The 15,451-nt window shown below is 35.1% G+C and overlaps 1 protein-coding gene across 5 annotated transcripts in view; it reads right to left on the reverse strand.

The window, feature by feature from the left end:
• The window catches only part of MINDY3 (MINDY lysine 48 deubiquitinase 3), a 51,109-nt gene that overhangs the window by 4,186 nt on the left and 31,472 nt on the right, over positions 1–15,451 (reverse strand). For all 5 annotated transcript variants that reach the window (XM_064678897.1, XM_064678871.1, XM_064678887.1 and 2 more), the window contains 3 exons: positions 6,849–6,921; positions 5,958–6,030; positions 855–942 (listed from right to left, as the gene is read on the reverse strand). In XM_064678897.1, coding sequence (XP_064534967.1) covers positions 855–942; positions 5,958–6,030; positions 6,849–6,921 — 234 coding nt within the window. The remainder of the gene's footprint in view (positions 1–854; positions 943–5,957; positions 6,031–6,848; positions 6,922–15,451) is intronic.

The raw sequence follows: 15,451 nt of genomic DNA on the forward strand, positions 1-15,451 counted from the left end.
TGGCAGGACAGAGGCAGTGTAAGGGTAGGAAAATGTGATCCAGGGCAAATGGAGAAGAGGAATAATAGAATCATAGTATGCTGAGTTGGAAGGGACCCATCAGGATCATCGAGTCCAACTCCTGGCACTGTGCAGGACACCTCAAGAATCACACCATGTGCCTGAGAACATTGTCCTTCTTGAACTCTGTCAGGCTTGGTGCTGTAACCACTTCCCCAGTGGCCTGTTCCACTGCTCACCCACCCTCTGGGACAGCAGTGCTAAGTTAACACATGTGTCTCAGAGGTGGTGCTGTCTCAATGAATATATGGAACACACAGAATTTGAAAATAATTTTCGATTACCCTGGCAGATACTGACTTCCACATATGCCAAACATAAGTCTATAATTACTTTTTGTTAAACTGTCACCAACTTCACACTATTAGAGACATACATAGTTATAAATATGTTTGTGACCTTTTTCCATTTGCTAGCAACATCTGTAATATTGATTATTGCAAACATTGAGGTCATTTATTCTCAGAAAAACCAAACTCAGATGAACTTTCTGAGTAGGAAACCAGTTCAATTCCATATACAAAATGATTATGTATTTCTTGAAGATAAATTTAGAACTTGTCACTATAATGGAGTTTCCTTCCAGTGTAAAGCTGACAAAATCATGGCCATGTTATGCAAAACAGAAGTCTACCATTTGTTGTGCAATATAGAAGTTATTTGCTGGTCAGCTGTGTCAAAGGAATGGAATACTTATTAAAAATAACTCTTGTGATATTGACTAAAGTGTTTAATGAATCTCAAAGACAAACAGAATAGACAATGCTCTTCAGCAATAAAACTATATTGATTACCTGCTCAGGGAAAAATTCTTGCAGAAAGGGACCCAGCAATATGATGCCCAGTCCTTCTGGGTCTAATTTGGTCTTCATGAGGTTTACACTAAGACAAAAACATTGAATATAAGAGTATGAGTAAGACACTTTTATTCTTGCATGACTAAGTTATGCTGTGCTACCACAGTACTTACTGCCAAGTATAGCAATACAATTCTATTTTTAATCGTAAGTGACAACTGCACCAGAATGGCATGCAAGTTGCCAAAACATGGTTATTTTTAAATAAAAGTAATCAGTTATTTTAAATTAAATAAGTGATAATTCTGAAGGACCACCATATTAGGTAAAATAATTTGAAACCCATATAATCTAAAACCAGGTTTACAACCCAAAGGGCATTTTGCTGTCTTGTAAGCATTCTTTAAAGATACAAAAACCAGTCATCTTTCAAAAACAGCTCTGTAACTGCCAAACAACCTGTTTTTAAATAGAGATTTGAAAAACTTCCAAGATTTTCTAAGAACACTGAAATAAATTCAAATTTACCAGATACATTTCATATTTACATCGCATACTTGATATCAAAGAAGCCAGAACCAACAAACAATGGAAATACTAACAGTATTAATCCAAAAGCCTTACTACACAACTATGGCATAATTCCAGGTCCCTACAAATGAATATCAATTATAACTCTATATTTCTATTTAAGCAATATATTTCTACAGGCATGAGATCACATCTATTTGCATCTACACGGCCTTTTGCCTAAGTTACAAGTTGTACCGTACACAAGAACGTCCTCACTGGGTCAAACCAACAGAGTGCCTTGCCCAGTGTCCTGTTTCTGACACTGGTCAGTAGTGGGTGCTTAGACAAGAGTACAACAGGGCAAACATACATCCTTAGTTTACCCTCCCCATTTCCAGCAGTCTGCTGCTCAAAGACATCTTCAGTGACAGGCAGTATCTAAAACACAAAGATATATATTTTTCTTTCCATGCATGTGCCTAATTGGCTATGAACCCATATATACTTCTGGCACTTATTAAACTCCACTCAGAAAATTGAAATTGAGCTGTAGATTATGGAAATAAGTATCTTCTCTGTTTTGAACCTGTCACCTGATAATTCAGTTTGACACCTCTTTTTTTGTATTGTGTGAAGTAAGTAACAATCATTCCCTATTTACTGTGCCAATGGTTGTCTATCTTTTCCAGGTCAAACAGTCCTAACCTAGTTTTTCCTTGTACTAATGGCACTCTGTACTTTCAATTAAGCCTTGTTACCTTCCTGATACTCATCTACAATATTCTTTTTTTAAGATGGGAGTGAAACATCAGGCATGTATATAATGGCATAATTCCTAGAAATCCCACTCCATATGTCTGTCTATCACAATCAGTTTAAACCTAAGATCTGTTTCCTGACCAGTAATATCTAGTTCACAGGCCAACAATGCGTACGTAAAATTGAGATCGTTGCTCAGGGGATAAAACAATTTACATTTACTGTAGTGAGACTTCTCTGTTACTGTACCTTCTAGTAAGTTCTACTGCTCTCACATATATTTTTTTTAACATCTTGAACACTTTTGTATCAGCAGCAAACTATTATACAAATCCCTACTGCCATATCCTCACTAGTGCCACAATAAACTTCACAGACGTAACACAAAGCCCTGTAAAATTCCTCTAATGATCTCCCACCACTATGAAAAATTGTTATTTTTTTTCTTTGATTAATTCTTTATCTACAAAAAAAACTTCCTTCCTATTCCATGCTTACACATGAAATATTTACATGTGAATTTTCCCCAGACTGGCCTTCTAATCTTTTTCTAAGTGCTATTCTCCATTTGTCACTTCTTATTCTGATACTGTTTGGTACCAGCAGAGTTCACAGTGGTATGTAACCTAAAATAGTTCAGAAATTTCATTCTGATGTTTCTTCAGGATTTTGTTTTTTTTTACTGTCCTGACATTTCAGAATCTTAATTAAAAAGGCTGAAGTGTGGAAACCTCTCTGTAATCTTCTCCAATGCGGATGTGAAGGGCTCCCTAGCATCTTCCCCAGGGAATATGAAGAACTCACTACACTTGTCTAACTTATTTCGAATACTTTCACACACTGAGGATCATCTATCTGAACTACAGACTTCTTGCAAGTCTCCTGGTTCTGACTGACTCATTTGAATACTATTAGTTTTTATAACTTTATTATTTTATAACTTTGCAGATTAGTCTTCAGAAGATTTTTAACTCTGCTTTACTTTGTATTTTACATTTAACATTTCATAAATCCAGATTCTTCCCTATTTTTTCCATGTAGGCACTACATTTTCCTTTCAGAAGACACACTTAGCTTCTCATAGATCCCTCTTTTACCACCTAGGTCTCTAACTGCCAAAAGGTGCCTTTTGCTGGGGGCTGCAGGCAGAAGGTATAATTTCTAAAGTCTTTTTGATTGTTGTGTGGAAGTATTTTATCCTTTGGACAACCACTTATGTGTCTTCATTTTCAAGTAACTTCCTTTCTTGGTCCTACCACAGCACTAGTAATAAATGATTTGGCTTATTTTTGTTTCTCCCTCAATACACACAGAATACATTATGCAAATCTTAAGAGAGTGGCTCTGTTAAGGTCCTTGGAAGAGGAATTTTAAAATCCATAAAACTGAACGTGATATCCTATAAACTGTTAATTTAATATCTTAAAAAAATTTACTACTCAAGTGAAACTGCAACAGAGGATTTGCAAGATACTGGACTTCAATCCTTCTATTCCTCATTCTCACTGCTCTCAAAGTACAAAATTTTGGATGTTTCAGTGGCTGTTTGAAACCTGCTCGAATTCTTCAAATGCTGTAACAGTTGTAAAAACGTTTGTGTTTGTAAACAGAACCATGGCAGTTCATTTTGAAAATGCACTTAAAATCATGTAATAAAATTAAAGCAAGCTATATACTCACTGATGAAATACAAGAACTGTTTAAAAATACAGAGCCATTTTAAGTTTTTAAGTGTGGTCAGTGTACAGGGAAGATTTAATAAACTTTGACTGTGAGATGTTTCAGCTGAAGCTTTTTCATTCAGCAAATTGCTGATGCTGTTCAGTGCTACTGGTATTGCAGCAGAGCTACAAACACGCGTGTTTGTGCCTTGGTCTCCTCAGGCACCTGAACCGAACAGGTTATGGATGTTGGGGTGATGATACCGATGGCCTTTGTACTCTCCTGGCTGGGAAGTGCATGGGGACAAAAGCCTCCACTATTGGTCAAATACAGAGACAGGGTAAAATGTTTTAAACAAGCTAAACCTAGATTGATAGATGTACTGAAATCGGTGCCCTGAAGAGCATCAAATGATTTTTAGAAACAAAAAGGCAAAACGAGACAGCTGGATTCTCAGATTATTTACTAAAAGACTAGAAAATTTTACTAAAATCCCATGCAATGGCATTCAGTATTGAATAATCCACCCTTCTAATTCACATCTGCTCTACAGAGTTTTCCCCTCTATAGTTCTAAAACTCTAAGCAGGTCTGACCATATACATCCTGAGATTCTGAGAAGCTTAACACCTTGAATTAGACTAACAGAAATGTAAACAGTATACTTAGAGCCAAGGCCTTTAATTTTACTTTAAAACAAAAAAAAAAAAACCAAAAAAACAAACAGAAAGCCTATATGGAATTTGAAATGTGTGATTTATACTTGTGTTCCACATTAAATAGATAGGACATCCAGGACCAGAACAGAGCAGGTCCTCCAGACAGTAATATTAGGCAATATATTTATTTGAGAGGAGATGATTCAAGGCTGCATATTTCATGGTTTGATCATGGCTTTTCAATATAGCTATATTCATATCAAGTATCAATATTCTGACTGAGTCTTCCTATGTCAATTTATATTTGATGTACTATGCACAATAAAATAGGACAGGTCTATGCCACAAATAACCTAAAAGCCACACAGCCAAGTGGAAACAATGCTAAATGAGGAAAGAGGTTTTCTGAAGATTTATTGAGACAGCTGAATAAAAAGGCCAAAAGAAAGCTTTTCAGACCTATTAAACTATGCCTTTTTTCTTTCCCACCCTTTAAAAAAATATCTTCTGCAGATTTCACCACTTATTGTTAATATGAATGCGAACCTTTTGTCTTGTACTTCCTTTTGGTTTAGTTTCATGGTATCTCTTTATTTCAATTTTCACTTCTATCCTCCAGAGAACAGCTCAGTAAACTTCATTATACTTTAACATTTGAAAGGAGAGAAAATGGCATCAATCATATTTCAGATGGCTGTGTTAAGTAAACTTGCAGTCTCCACCACAGCCATTCTGCAGAACAACCCGTTTAGTCCCAACTAAACTAGGCCACCTGTTTACAAAAGGGCAGAAGCATCATTTGTAGCAGTAAGAAAGTTCAAGTACATAACTCATCTTTCTGGGTTAAGCATTTAGTGGCAAAACATGGTAAGTTTTGACACCAAAAGACAGCTGTTTTTATTTAATGTTAGTCCTGTCTGTCCACATTAGATTCAAAATAAGTTACCTTTTTAATTTGAGAGTTTTAACTCTAATCCTAGGAATCAATGTGTCATTTCTGGAAACAAATTACAATTATAAACACCACAAGGTCCTGAATGGTGGTGGAAACAGAAGTGTAACTGAAACAGTTTCAGCTACAAACTCTGCAGACAGATCCAATGGTAATATAATGCAAATCTGCCTCTGAATACCTTGACTGTTTGGCTCTCCTGTCACACAGTTTCACCCTTATTAACACACAGAAATACATTAATGACTATCTCCTCAATATATAGTAATGCAATAGGTCTGAGGGTTTTTTTGGCTTCTAGTTTTCACTACCAAAGTTAGAGATATCTTAATTTTCATTCCTCCCATTTAATTTAAAGCTGACTTAAACACTTCGAAATAACATTCTGTTCCCAGAATGCAAGATAGGAAGAAAAAATCTGAATTATGAAAAAAAAAAAAAAAACAACCCTGAAATGATAATAAATATATGGTTAACTGAATCCAGAAAAAAGGCCTATATTATAATTAATGTGGTTAATCGATATTTCTGTATATTTAAATTTTATTATACTTACTATTCAGGATCTGAAACAAGGTCCAGAGCCTTCATTACATCTTCTAACAGAGTGTCTGGTATAAAACCATTATCTGAAGAAACAGCAAAGATTCTTGTGAGGAAAAGAAACAAAATGCTTTCCAGGAGTAAAAATTTCACTCAAAAATACAGACACTACATATTACATATTACATTTACATCTGTAAAACTTGCAACCAAACGGTGGGGTTCTAGAGGGAACACAGTTTTCAAACACTTCTCTCCCACTGCATTTGACCCAACAGAGTGCAATACAGAAACTGTGGGTTTATCATTAATACACTTAGAAGCTTAATACTTGCTAAGAATTCAATCTTGTATAGTAATCTTCACCTCCACTAAATACCTAGGGATAATAACTGTACATTTTTTCCCTTTTGATTAGATAAAATAGTACCTGAATGTCAGATATCCTCTGTTTTCCAAACCATGAGAAAATTCTCAGTCTATGTCATACACATTCAAGAACAAAATCTCATGAAGAATGAATCACATCAGATCAGTTGTGTTATGAAAGTGTAATGAAGGAGAAATCAAATTATATTTAACTTTATGCTAATTACAAAGAACATTACAAGGTTAAAAAATGTATGTTTAAGAACTCTAATTCCTATTGCACAACTTCCCTTACTTCAGAAGTCTCAGAGAATTTCTTCATAGTATCATGGAATGGTTTGGGCTGGAAGGGACCTTAAAGATCATTTAGTTCCAACCCCCTGCCATGGGCACCTTCCACTAGACCAGGGTGCTCAATGTCACTTATAGACTGACTACTGTATTGGACATTTCTTAAGTACTCAGCATTTCATTCCTCTCTTAATGAGTACATTTCTATTAAAAATCTTATTTCAGTAAGAAGTACAGCCCTTACCCTCAGGGTCATATGTCTGGAAAACCCTTCTAGCTTGTTCTGAAGGCGCTTCAGGAGCTACAAGGGCCATATCCTGTGGAGGGGGGAAAGAAGAAAACCTTCAGAATACTCTTACTTCACATACAGATTACTAAGCCATACTACACCTGATTGGAACCTAAATTAATGAAAATTTAAATACAACAGGAAAAAAAATTAAGGTAATTTGGCAATTTTGCTTTTAGTGACATAAAATGATCAAGAAACACACTAAAAATTATGTCACAAATTTCTAGACAAATTTTATGCAAGTATTTTCATGCAGATGTTGTAGCACAAAAGCTAATTGGAAACTACAATTCCAATCATCCTGTACTTGAGAGCCCCAAGTGAAAAAGCATATGGAAGAAACCAGTTTGGGAAGAATCCCTTCATCCTGCTAATCTCTCCTGGTGAGAACAACTTGAAAATTCCTTGCTTTGCATACTGAAAATAGAAACACTAGATTTTTATAGTAATTCACTATCATAATAATGTAATTTTAAAGTTCCATAAAAATTACTTATTTGGAACAAACTCACTATTTAATGAAAAGTTTTCCAGTGATTTCACAAATTAATAACTAGAACATCTACGGAAAACCAATACTTGTATCCAATACAGTGTATCTTCAAGTTCTTTAAAGTACTTTCAGATAGAAAGACCATTAGTTTCATGATGCCAGATGATGCATGAAGTTGTGCAGTTGTTGACCACACACCCTGTCATAATAGGTAACACTTATGTGATTATATAAGCTACATACATAGACTGTAAAATTTCATAATATGTGATCAACTCTTAAATAATTTAGAAAACAAAACATACTAAGCAGGAGTAGATTTCACTATCACAGTGTATTAAAGTAAACTAATGCAAATAGTTCTAAGTTTACAATTGATACCATAGCATATAGAGCTTATTAACAACAAAATTATCAGCAATTTTAATATTCAGGATTTACCTCTAAAGAAGGGATAATGAGAGGTTCTTATTAATGAATTAGCAGCTCATGGAGCCAACGTAACAAGAGAGAACTATTAAAATTTCCAGTGGCATGGAAGGATATAACCCAAAGTAACTTCCAACTGCACATACAATTTCAAATGTAAACTCCATATTTCTACTTTGGTTTATGAATATGCAGATCTTTCCATACAATCTTAATGTAATACAAGAATAAAGACTATAATTTGGGTTGTCTACCCTCCCTGCAAATTACCTTGTTAATAAAGTACTTTCTACAGTGTCATGTGATGCAAAATGGATTTTTTAAAGTAAGTTTTCTGCAACTACCAACAATTTTTTTTGATAGTCCAATTGCAAATAGTGTATATTTCCATTGGCATTTTAATTTTTCAGGTCCTCCAGGTCCTTAGTTATTTCAGTTCACATATGTGTACGCAGGAAAAACTTCAGAGATGAAGTCACTGAATGCATTGCCCAATACTGAAAACTCTGTCTTTCAACTGAACTTTTAAATATGATACAGTATCCAAGTTATTACATATTATCACTTTTTGTTCATTAAATGTGATTTACTGATGTTCTAAGCAAGTAGTTTCAGAAGGAAACTTAGAAAAGTTACCTGCCTTGATGAGATGACCAAAAAGCCCACTCCTTTATCCACAAAATAATTCTAACTTTTCACTGAGACTGTTGTCTTACAAAAAGTTAAAAATGCAATATTTCAATTTTTTATATACAAATCCCATACAACCTCTAACTTAGCATATCATTCATTTACACTATTCATAAACCTTTGAAAGTTCACTTAGTCCATATATTTGTATCCGGGGGGAAAAAAATACCATAGCTCCTTCATGTAATAAAGCTGAAAACGTGATAAACATCTAACAAAAACATAGTTCAGCTGCCCAAGCTGATATTTCACCATATGTGCCAAAATATATTCCCCATCCCAGCCCTACGAATTGTATTTTGATGTAACCCATGCATTGAAAGTTCCATATAAGGGTATCCCATGAACAGTCAATTACAATAATTATTTCCAATACTAAGTACAACATGTCCCAAAAATCATGTTTCACTCGTTGGCTTTTGTGATACACAAACAAGTCATTTTATATTACTTTGAAAAGTTATTCTCATCAGTAGTACCAGTTATTTTAAGATCCCATGTTTACCCTTACAGGCAAAAAATATTCTTCATAAGTTTTAGTGAAAACATACCAGAAGTTTTCATTCTACAAACCAAAAGCAGAACATAATGGCTAAGCCACACAGAAATCCTGGTTATGAATTTTTACAAAGATTGTACCCTGAAAGCCTTGTATAATGAAATCAGCCCTCATACTCACTGCTTTACAGTTCTACACTACCACTGTTGAGTGATACGTGGAAGAATTATATATTGCAGTACTTTCTTCTTAAAAATTTGCCTAGAGACAATACAGAAACATTTATTATTTATCAACTTTTTAACTTGCTATAATTTAATCAGATCTGGAGGAGCGAAGTTTATTTATTCCAGTCTTGTATTACAGAGAAAACTGTGTATTTTTCAATGCTATAATCAGTGGCTTTAAAGGCATCAACTTTTCCAAAATGGTTTCCTAAGAAAACAAGGTTGATGGGATCTCTGTAACCGATTTTCATCTCTCCAGCTGACTTTTGAATCCACTGCCAATTTCAGTTTTACAGAGGAAATGGAGTCTCACAACTGATGCCAGGCAGGGCATCTCACTGTGGAGTTGGTTCAAAAAGAAATTTGATTTTATATATCAGTAAGGTTCCTTTGGAGATTATCTTCTGAAAGAGCAAAGACACTTAACACAATCCTACTGATGTACTAGGTAACTGTATCATTATAATGTGGATGCATAAGTCTTTCACACATGATCAGAATGCATTTCAAACTGGATAATGCTCTGAAATAAGAATGTGAAGCTTCAGTTCCTCCTGTGGCTGTAATCTTTCATTTGAAATGAATCTCCACATCCTATGTCAGTATCCTGGAGGACACAGAGGTTTATTCTTTTTAAAGGTGAGGGAATCCTGCTCCCAAGCCAGAATAGAGGAAATGCTCTTTACAGCCTGAGATAGAACAACCCACTTAACTGAGAATAGATTTGAATGCAGCTTTACGTGGAGGCAAGGAGCAGAAGTGCCATTTGTATCACCACACATACAAATGAGGTTATGTGTCCTAAAGGTGTCAGATACTTTTTCACTTGTAGAGACTGGCTAAGAAGTAAACCAAAGAGTAAAATTTAACATAGGCTGGCATCAGTTCACAAGTGGGAAAGCTATCATCACTACAGAAGTAAAAAGAGGTTCAAAGTCTTGCAGTGATATAAAATCTAGTTGTTGATTCTCATTAAGATGGAGAAGATTAAATAGAACTTGGGCATTGCTTGAAATTAAATAACAGCTTTATTGCAGGTCTTTCTAGGAGATAATTATCAAATCAAGGAAAGGAGAGTCCTTAAGACCTGAATCAGGAGGCCATTATTACCATCATATAAAGAACAGAACAGGTATGGGAAGACCATAGATCTTGTTTCCTCTCAGGCACCAATGAATAGGTATTGAGATTCCTGAGGCATGAAGTTACTTGTTCTAAAAATACTCACCAACATTCTACTGTCAATTTAGGCAGACTATTGTAAAGAGTCTGTCTGGAAAGGGACAGAGTTGCAGAATTATGCCATGGCAACAAAGCAAGTCAAATCCTAGAGCCCTAACCTGCAAAGTCTGTCCTAAGGCATTTGATGCTATTTGACATAAAAGTAGTTTGAAGGAGTACAAGTCTGGCTCTGAATAGGTAGATTGCCAATGAAGACTAGTTCAAAACTCCCATTTGTTTTCAGGGAGATCATTTGCACCATAGTTTGGACAGTCACTGGCCCATGGTTGTAGCAGTGATGGGAGTATCCTGTACAGACTGCTTACAATTATTTTCTTGTGCTGGCCAGTGGAATATGAGATTACTTTGCTACATATTATCTTCTATGAGAGAAGGCATTAAAAAAATGACAAACAACTGGAACACAGCCAAAGAATACTTGAAGGAGTATCAGATTTTTCCCCCCTTGAGAGTTGTATATAGAGGAACTGAAGGAAAGGTCCTTGACTCATCTGTCACTATACAAGAACTCTGCAGCCACTTCAGAATGGCACGTGTTAAATGTCATATACTGTATCCTCCTCAGCCTTGAAGAAGGGCTATGAGTCTATCTGGGATTCAGAAAATGCCAAAAGAAAATCCTTTCCTTGAACAAGAGAGGAAAGAGGCACAAAAGGAATCATGGCACACCCAAAGTAGCTGAGTTCTTATTAGGGGTCAGAAAATAAAATACAGGCCTTGTAATTCAGACCAGAAAAAGATGACACAGTTTATCTCAAAGTGTTCATCAAGGGATAGATGTGGTGGGAGGAGAAACATTCATGGTAAGCAGTTTGTTGTAACATGGCCGTTAAAAAGAAGCAAACTGGCACCAGCTGCGTGTTGTCTTGTAAGAGTGAAAGGACTGCATTTACTCAACAGGACCTGCAGTACCTTGCTGAGAACAGAAGAGAGTTCTCAATAGGGCAGAATGAAATGCTACATGTGGACTACTTCTTCAAATCCTTTTTCACCTTCATCCATACTACCCTGACAGAAAAGAGAGCCTACTTGATCCAAAGGTGAGGTGAGGCTGAGGAGGAAAAGCAAACAGAGCAAGAATTAATAACAGGAATCTGAAGACCCTGTCAGCCTACCCATCTGGAAATCTGGGCTTTTAACATACACTCAAGTTATAGAAATCACAATATATCCTCCATTCCTGTGGGAGAGGATGGTTTAATGAGACAGCCAACAAAAAAAGCCACAGCAGTGCAGTTTTTAAAAAATAAGAGAAACTCAAAGTACAGTGAATACATGTTAACAGTTATATTGCCGAAGATGGTTGTGGTTTAGTTTAAAATATTACAAGAAGGCAACAATTCACTTGTTGACCTATTAAAAAAATAAGAGCTTCTTCAACATGTTCCTTGCTTTGACAGACATATTACAAGACATTATTGTAAATCAATAAAGATTAGGTAGTCTTTTTGTTAGTTACTAGCTTGTTTTGCTCAGCAATACAGAACGAAGTCTTTATTTTGAAAGCAAAAATACATTACTGGAATTATAGACAAGGAGTCAGCAAATTTGAGTTTACTGGAATTCTTATCTAATTACTAAATTACATACTACCCTCCAATCACAAGTCTAATCTGAAAGGAGCTTCTCAAATTATCTGTTGCCTAAAAGGGATCAAGCTGTAAGTGGGTAAATTCCATGTTTTACAACTTCCAAAACCTTCACAATATTATTCACTCAGTATTAACTTTAGCTTCTATTATCATGTTACCTTTTTTTCTATGTAAAAAACATAATATCTGTATTTTGTACTATTTCTATATCTAATATTATTTCAGCCTATAGACATGAGCTGATTGCTATACCAGCTGTGGTATTAACATACTAGTTCTATTTGGCAATTACAATAAGGATGTGGGAAATGAACAAGTATGTCAGGAACATTTGATAGTGAAGTTTAAAGCCAGTGAAGATTTACTGCAGAAATTCAAATCTTCCTAAATACAGTTCTCACAGTACTAAAAGCTGCACTTAATGTTGGAAACCAACTTACAGTGCTCAGTTTCCCACTTAAACCACATAATTCTCCCTTGGCATGACGAAAACCCTCTGGTTTGCTTTAATCCAGAAATGATGAAATGTTTTTTAAAACAGACCAGATTACTATTTTATAACTCAAATAAGACAAAAGTGTTTCTAAAGGACAATTATTAGCCTGGTTAATTATTCTAACAGTAATATTTTATGTCTTTACGTGTGAAATGTATGAGCTCTATGAAGCAATGAAGAAAGCAAGACACTAAATATTCACAAACATCACAGTTTCACATATTACTAAAACAGTGTTGCCTTTGAGTTTCATATTTGAATGTGGTATTTCAGGTAGCTAATTCCATCAGCAGCAGAATAGAGCAATTAGCTTCTATGAAAAACAGTATAATTCTTTTAATTAATACAAAAATGGTGATTTTTTTCATTAAAGCTGATAAAGCCCATCTCACTTCACACCAATTATGAGCTTTCTTAACTACACGTAGGCAGTGACTGAACTTGTTTTCTAAGTACATCTGTGCTGTTTCAGTATTTCCATATCTAAGTGTCTTATCTATGTCTTTGACTGACAACTTTGGCACTACTCTGTAACATAAAGCAGCTATTTTTAAAGTACATATATAAATGTATAAGTATATAAGGATACTGTAAACAATCCACTGGTAAACGAAAATGGCATTGGACTACCCATAACACAAATTACAAAGAGAAAACAGATTTCATACTCTTATATAAAACAAAGCAATATTGGGAAAAATGCACTTAAATATTGAAATGAGGTTACTACAGTCTTAGAAACAAACAAATCTATTATTCAGATGTGACTTCCGATGTTATATAAGTGGAGAAGTAAAGACAGAAAATGAAGGCAAAGTCTTAAATATCACTAGATATGCTTCACCTTTGCTAGGAAGAGTTCAAAACTTCCTCCACCACAGACAATCCTTGTCCCCCTCTTTTTTTTGGTATATTTTTCCTCCTTTCATGTTTAGACTTTCAATTCTTTCATTCACATATATCCTAACCTGAAAGTAGAGCTGCCTTATCAAAAGAGGTAAAGATGTTATTCTGTACACAAAAATGTTGCTATTGGTATGAAAAGAGTCAATAAAGGGATTAAAAACTTATTTTTTAATACTTAAAAAGTGGTTAGAAATGGATTACTAAAGGTCTTTGTGTTTGCACTTGTAAAGGATTAAATCAGATGCTGTATATGGATTCACCCCAATGTTCCTGGGGATTCAACAGCTCTCATATGCATTAAGGTTGTGTGGTTCAAACATCAGCTACAAACCAAACTGATTTAGGTTCCTGCTGTTCATAAAATTATCTTAAGTATCATGACACTGATTCGCTACACAAGTTCAGTCTGTCATGTCACGCATTTCTTAGGCAGTTTGTGAGTTCTGCAAAACGCAGAACTTGGCATATGGCTTCAGAACAGGACCACAAGAGTTACTATTTTAAAGTATATTTTTATTATTGAAGCATATGGTATGCTGGCAGTCTCATTCACTGTTTCTAGTTCCCTGCATCTATCCCAGTAGGGTTTGGGAACATGGGAATAAAGCAGGCTGAACAAAGGATAAAAAAATATGTCAGCCTCCACTTTCAAGGATACATGGTGCCCTGCTCAAAAAGAACATCTGGTCTTCAGACATTTTGGAGAAAAAATATGCATAGAGACAGAAAATGAGAAAATGGTCACAAAATAATTTCCATGTTGTTTAGCCCAAGAACACTTCACATAAAAATATCTTTAATAGGCATTCAATAACTATATTTAAAACTCTATTTCCAAAGTTCTGCAATACATTAATGCCTTCAGGACATCTTTTTTTTTTTTTTAGGAAGAAAAACTGTAAGGGAAAGAAAGAATCTGAGGAATCAATCTAGAACATGTATTTATAATGTGTGCACAGATTAACAGCCACTCATGGAGATTAATTTTTTCAAACAGGAGATACGACAGGCAGATAATCAGTTCACACACTGGAACTGCTGTTTGGTAACACAGTGAATACTAAAGTCCCAGTTATAAGTCTTAATAAAAAGGGGAAAAATAGTATTCCCAGTATCATTATCCGGTAATAAAAATCTGCAGTTAGCAGGCTGCAATTAAAAGGTAAGGTAAAATAAAAAGGCAGATGGCTTGTAGAGCAAAGACTCTGCAGGCTGACTGGTGTGAGCCTGGCACTATCAAGGTTTATGACATCTACCTACTACCTCGTCTAAAGGTATATGGAATATTCATTCTACTTGCCTATGAAGTCTCTTCACTGTGATACTATAAGCATATTAAATTAGGTAACTTGGAAGAAAGTGGTTTAGATTTTAGGGCTCTTATAAAAAATTCTGTGTGGAAATGACTCAGTAACATTTCTCTTTTAAAATTCCATTTCTGAAATGGTTGCATGAAGATAATCCTGACTACAAATACACTATTTGCTGTCCTAAATTCATTTATTTACTGACCTGCATTGGTTTAGAAACTTTGACATCTATGCATACAAACATTTGTTAAAATAAAAAAAAAAAAAAAAGGAAACAAAACTCAGCTTTTTTCCCCTCTCCATTTGCTGAGATTGCATCTTATGACTAGAACAGCATCTTTGACCTCTGCCTTATCTCCTTCATAAATACACCATCACGTCAAAGCCTGATATGAACACTGGAGCATACCATTGCATTTACAGAATTTCTGGAAAGGAGTGTTCTACTGCAGAAAACTAACACCCTTCTTTCCATTCTTCACTTGTTGCCAGATTAACTATTAAGCTAATGTCTTCTTCCTAACTGTTTGTGTACCATTCAATGACTTGTAAACTAGTGGGAAATGAAAATGCACTAAATTTATTGAAGTCAAAGCTTTTGGTCTAAGACTTTAGAAGGCCTTTGAGGGAATCAATGAGAAGTTTATGCCTCTCCCCTCCACTTACTCACA

This window comes from Pseudopipra pipra, chromosome 1, assembly GCF_036250125.1.
Source record: "Pseudopipra pipra isolate bDixPip1 chromosome 1, bDixPip1.hap1, whole genome shotgun sequence".
NCBI lineage: Eukaryota > Metazoa > Chordata > Aves > Passeriformes > Pipridae > Pseudopipra > Pseudopipra pipra.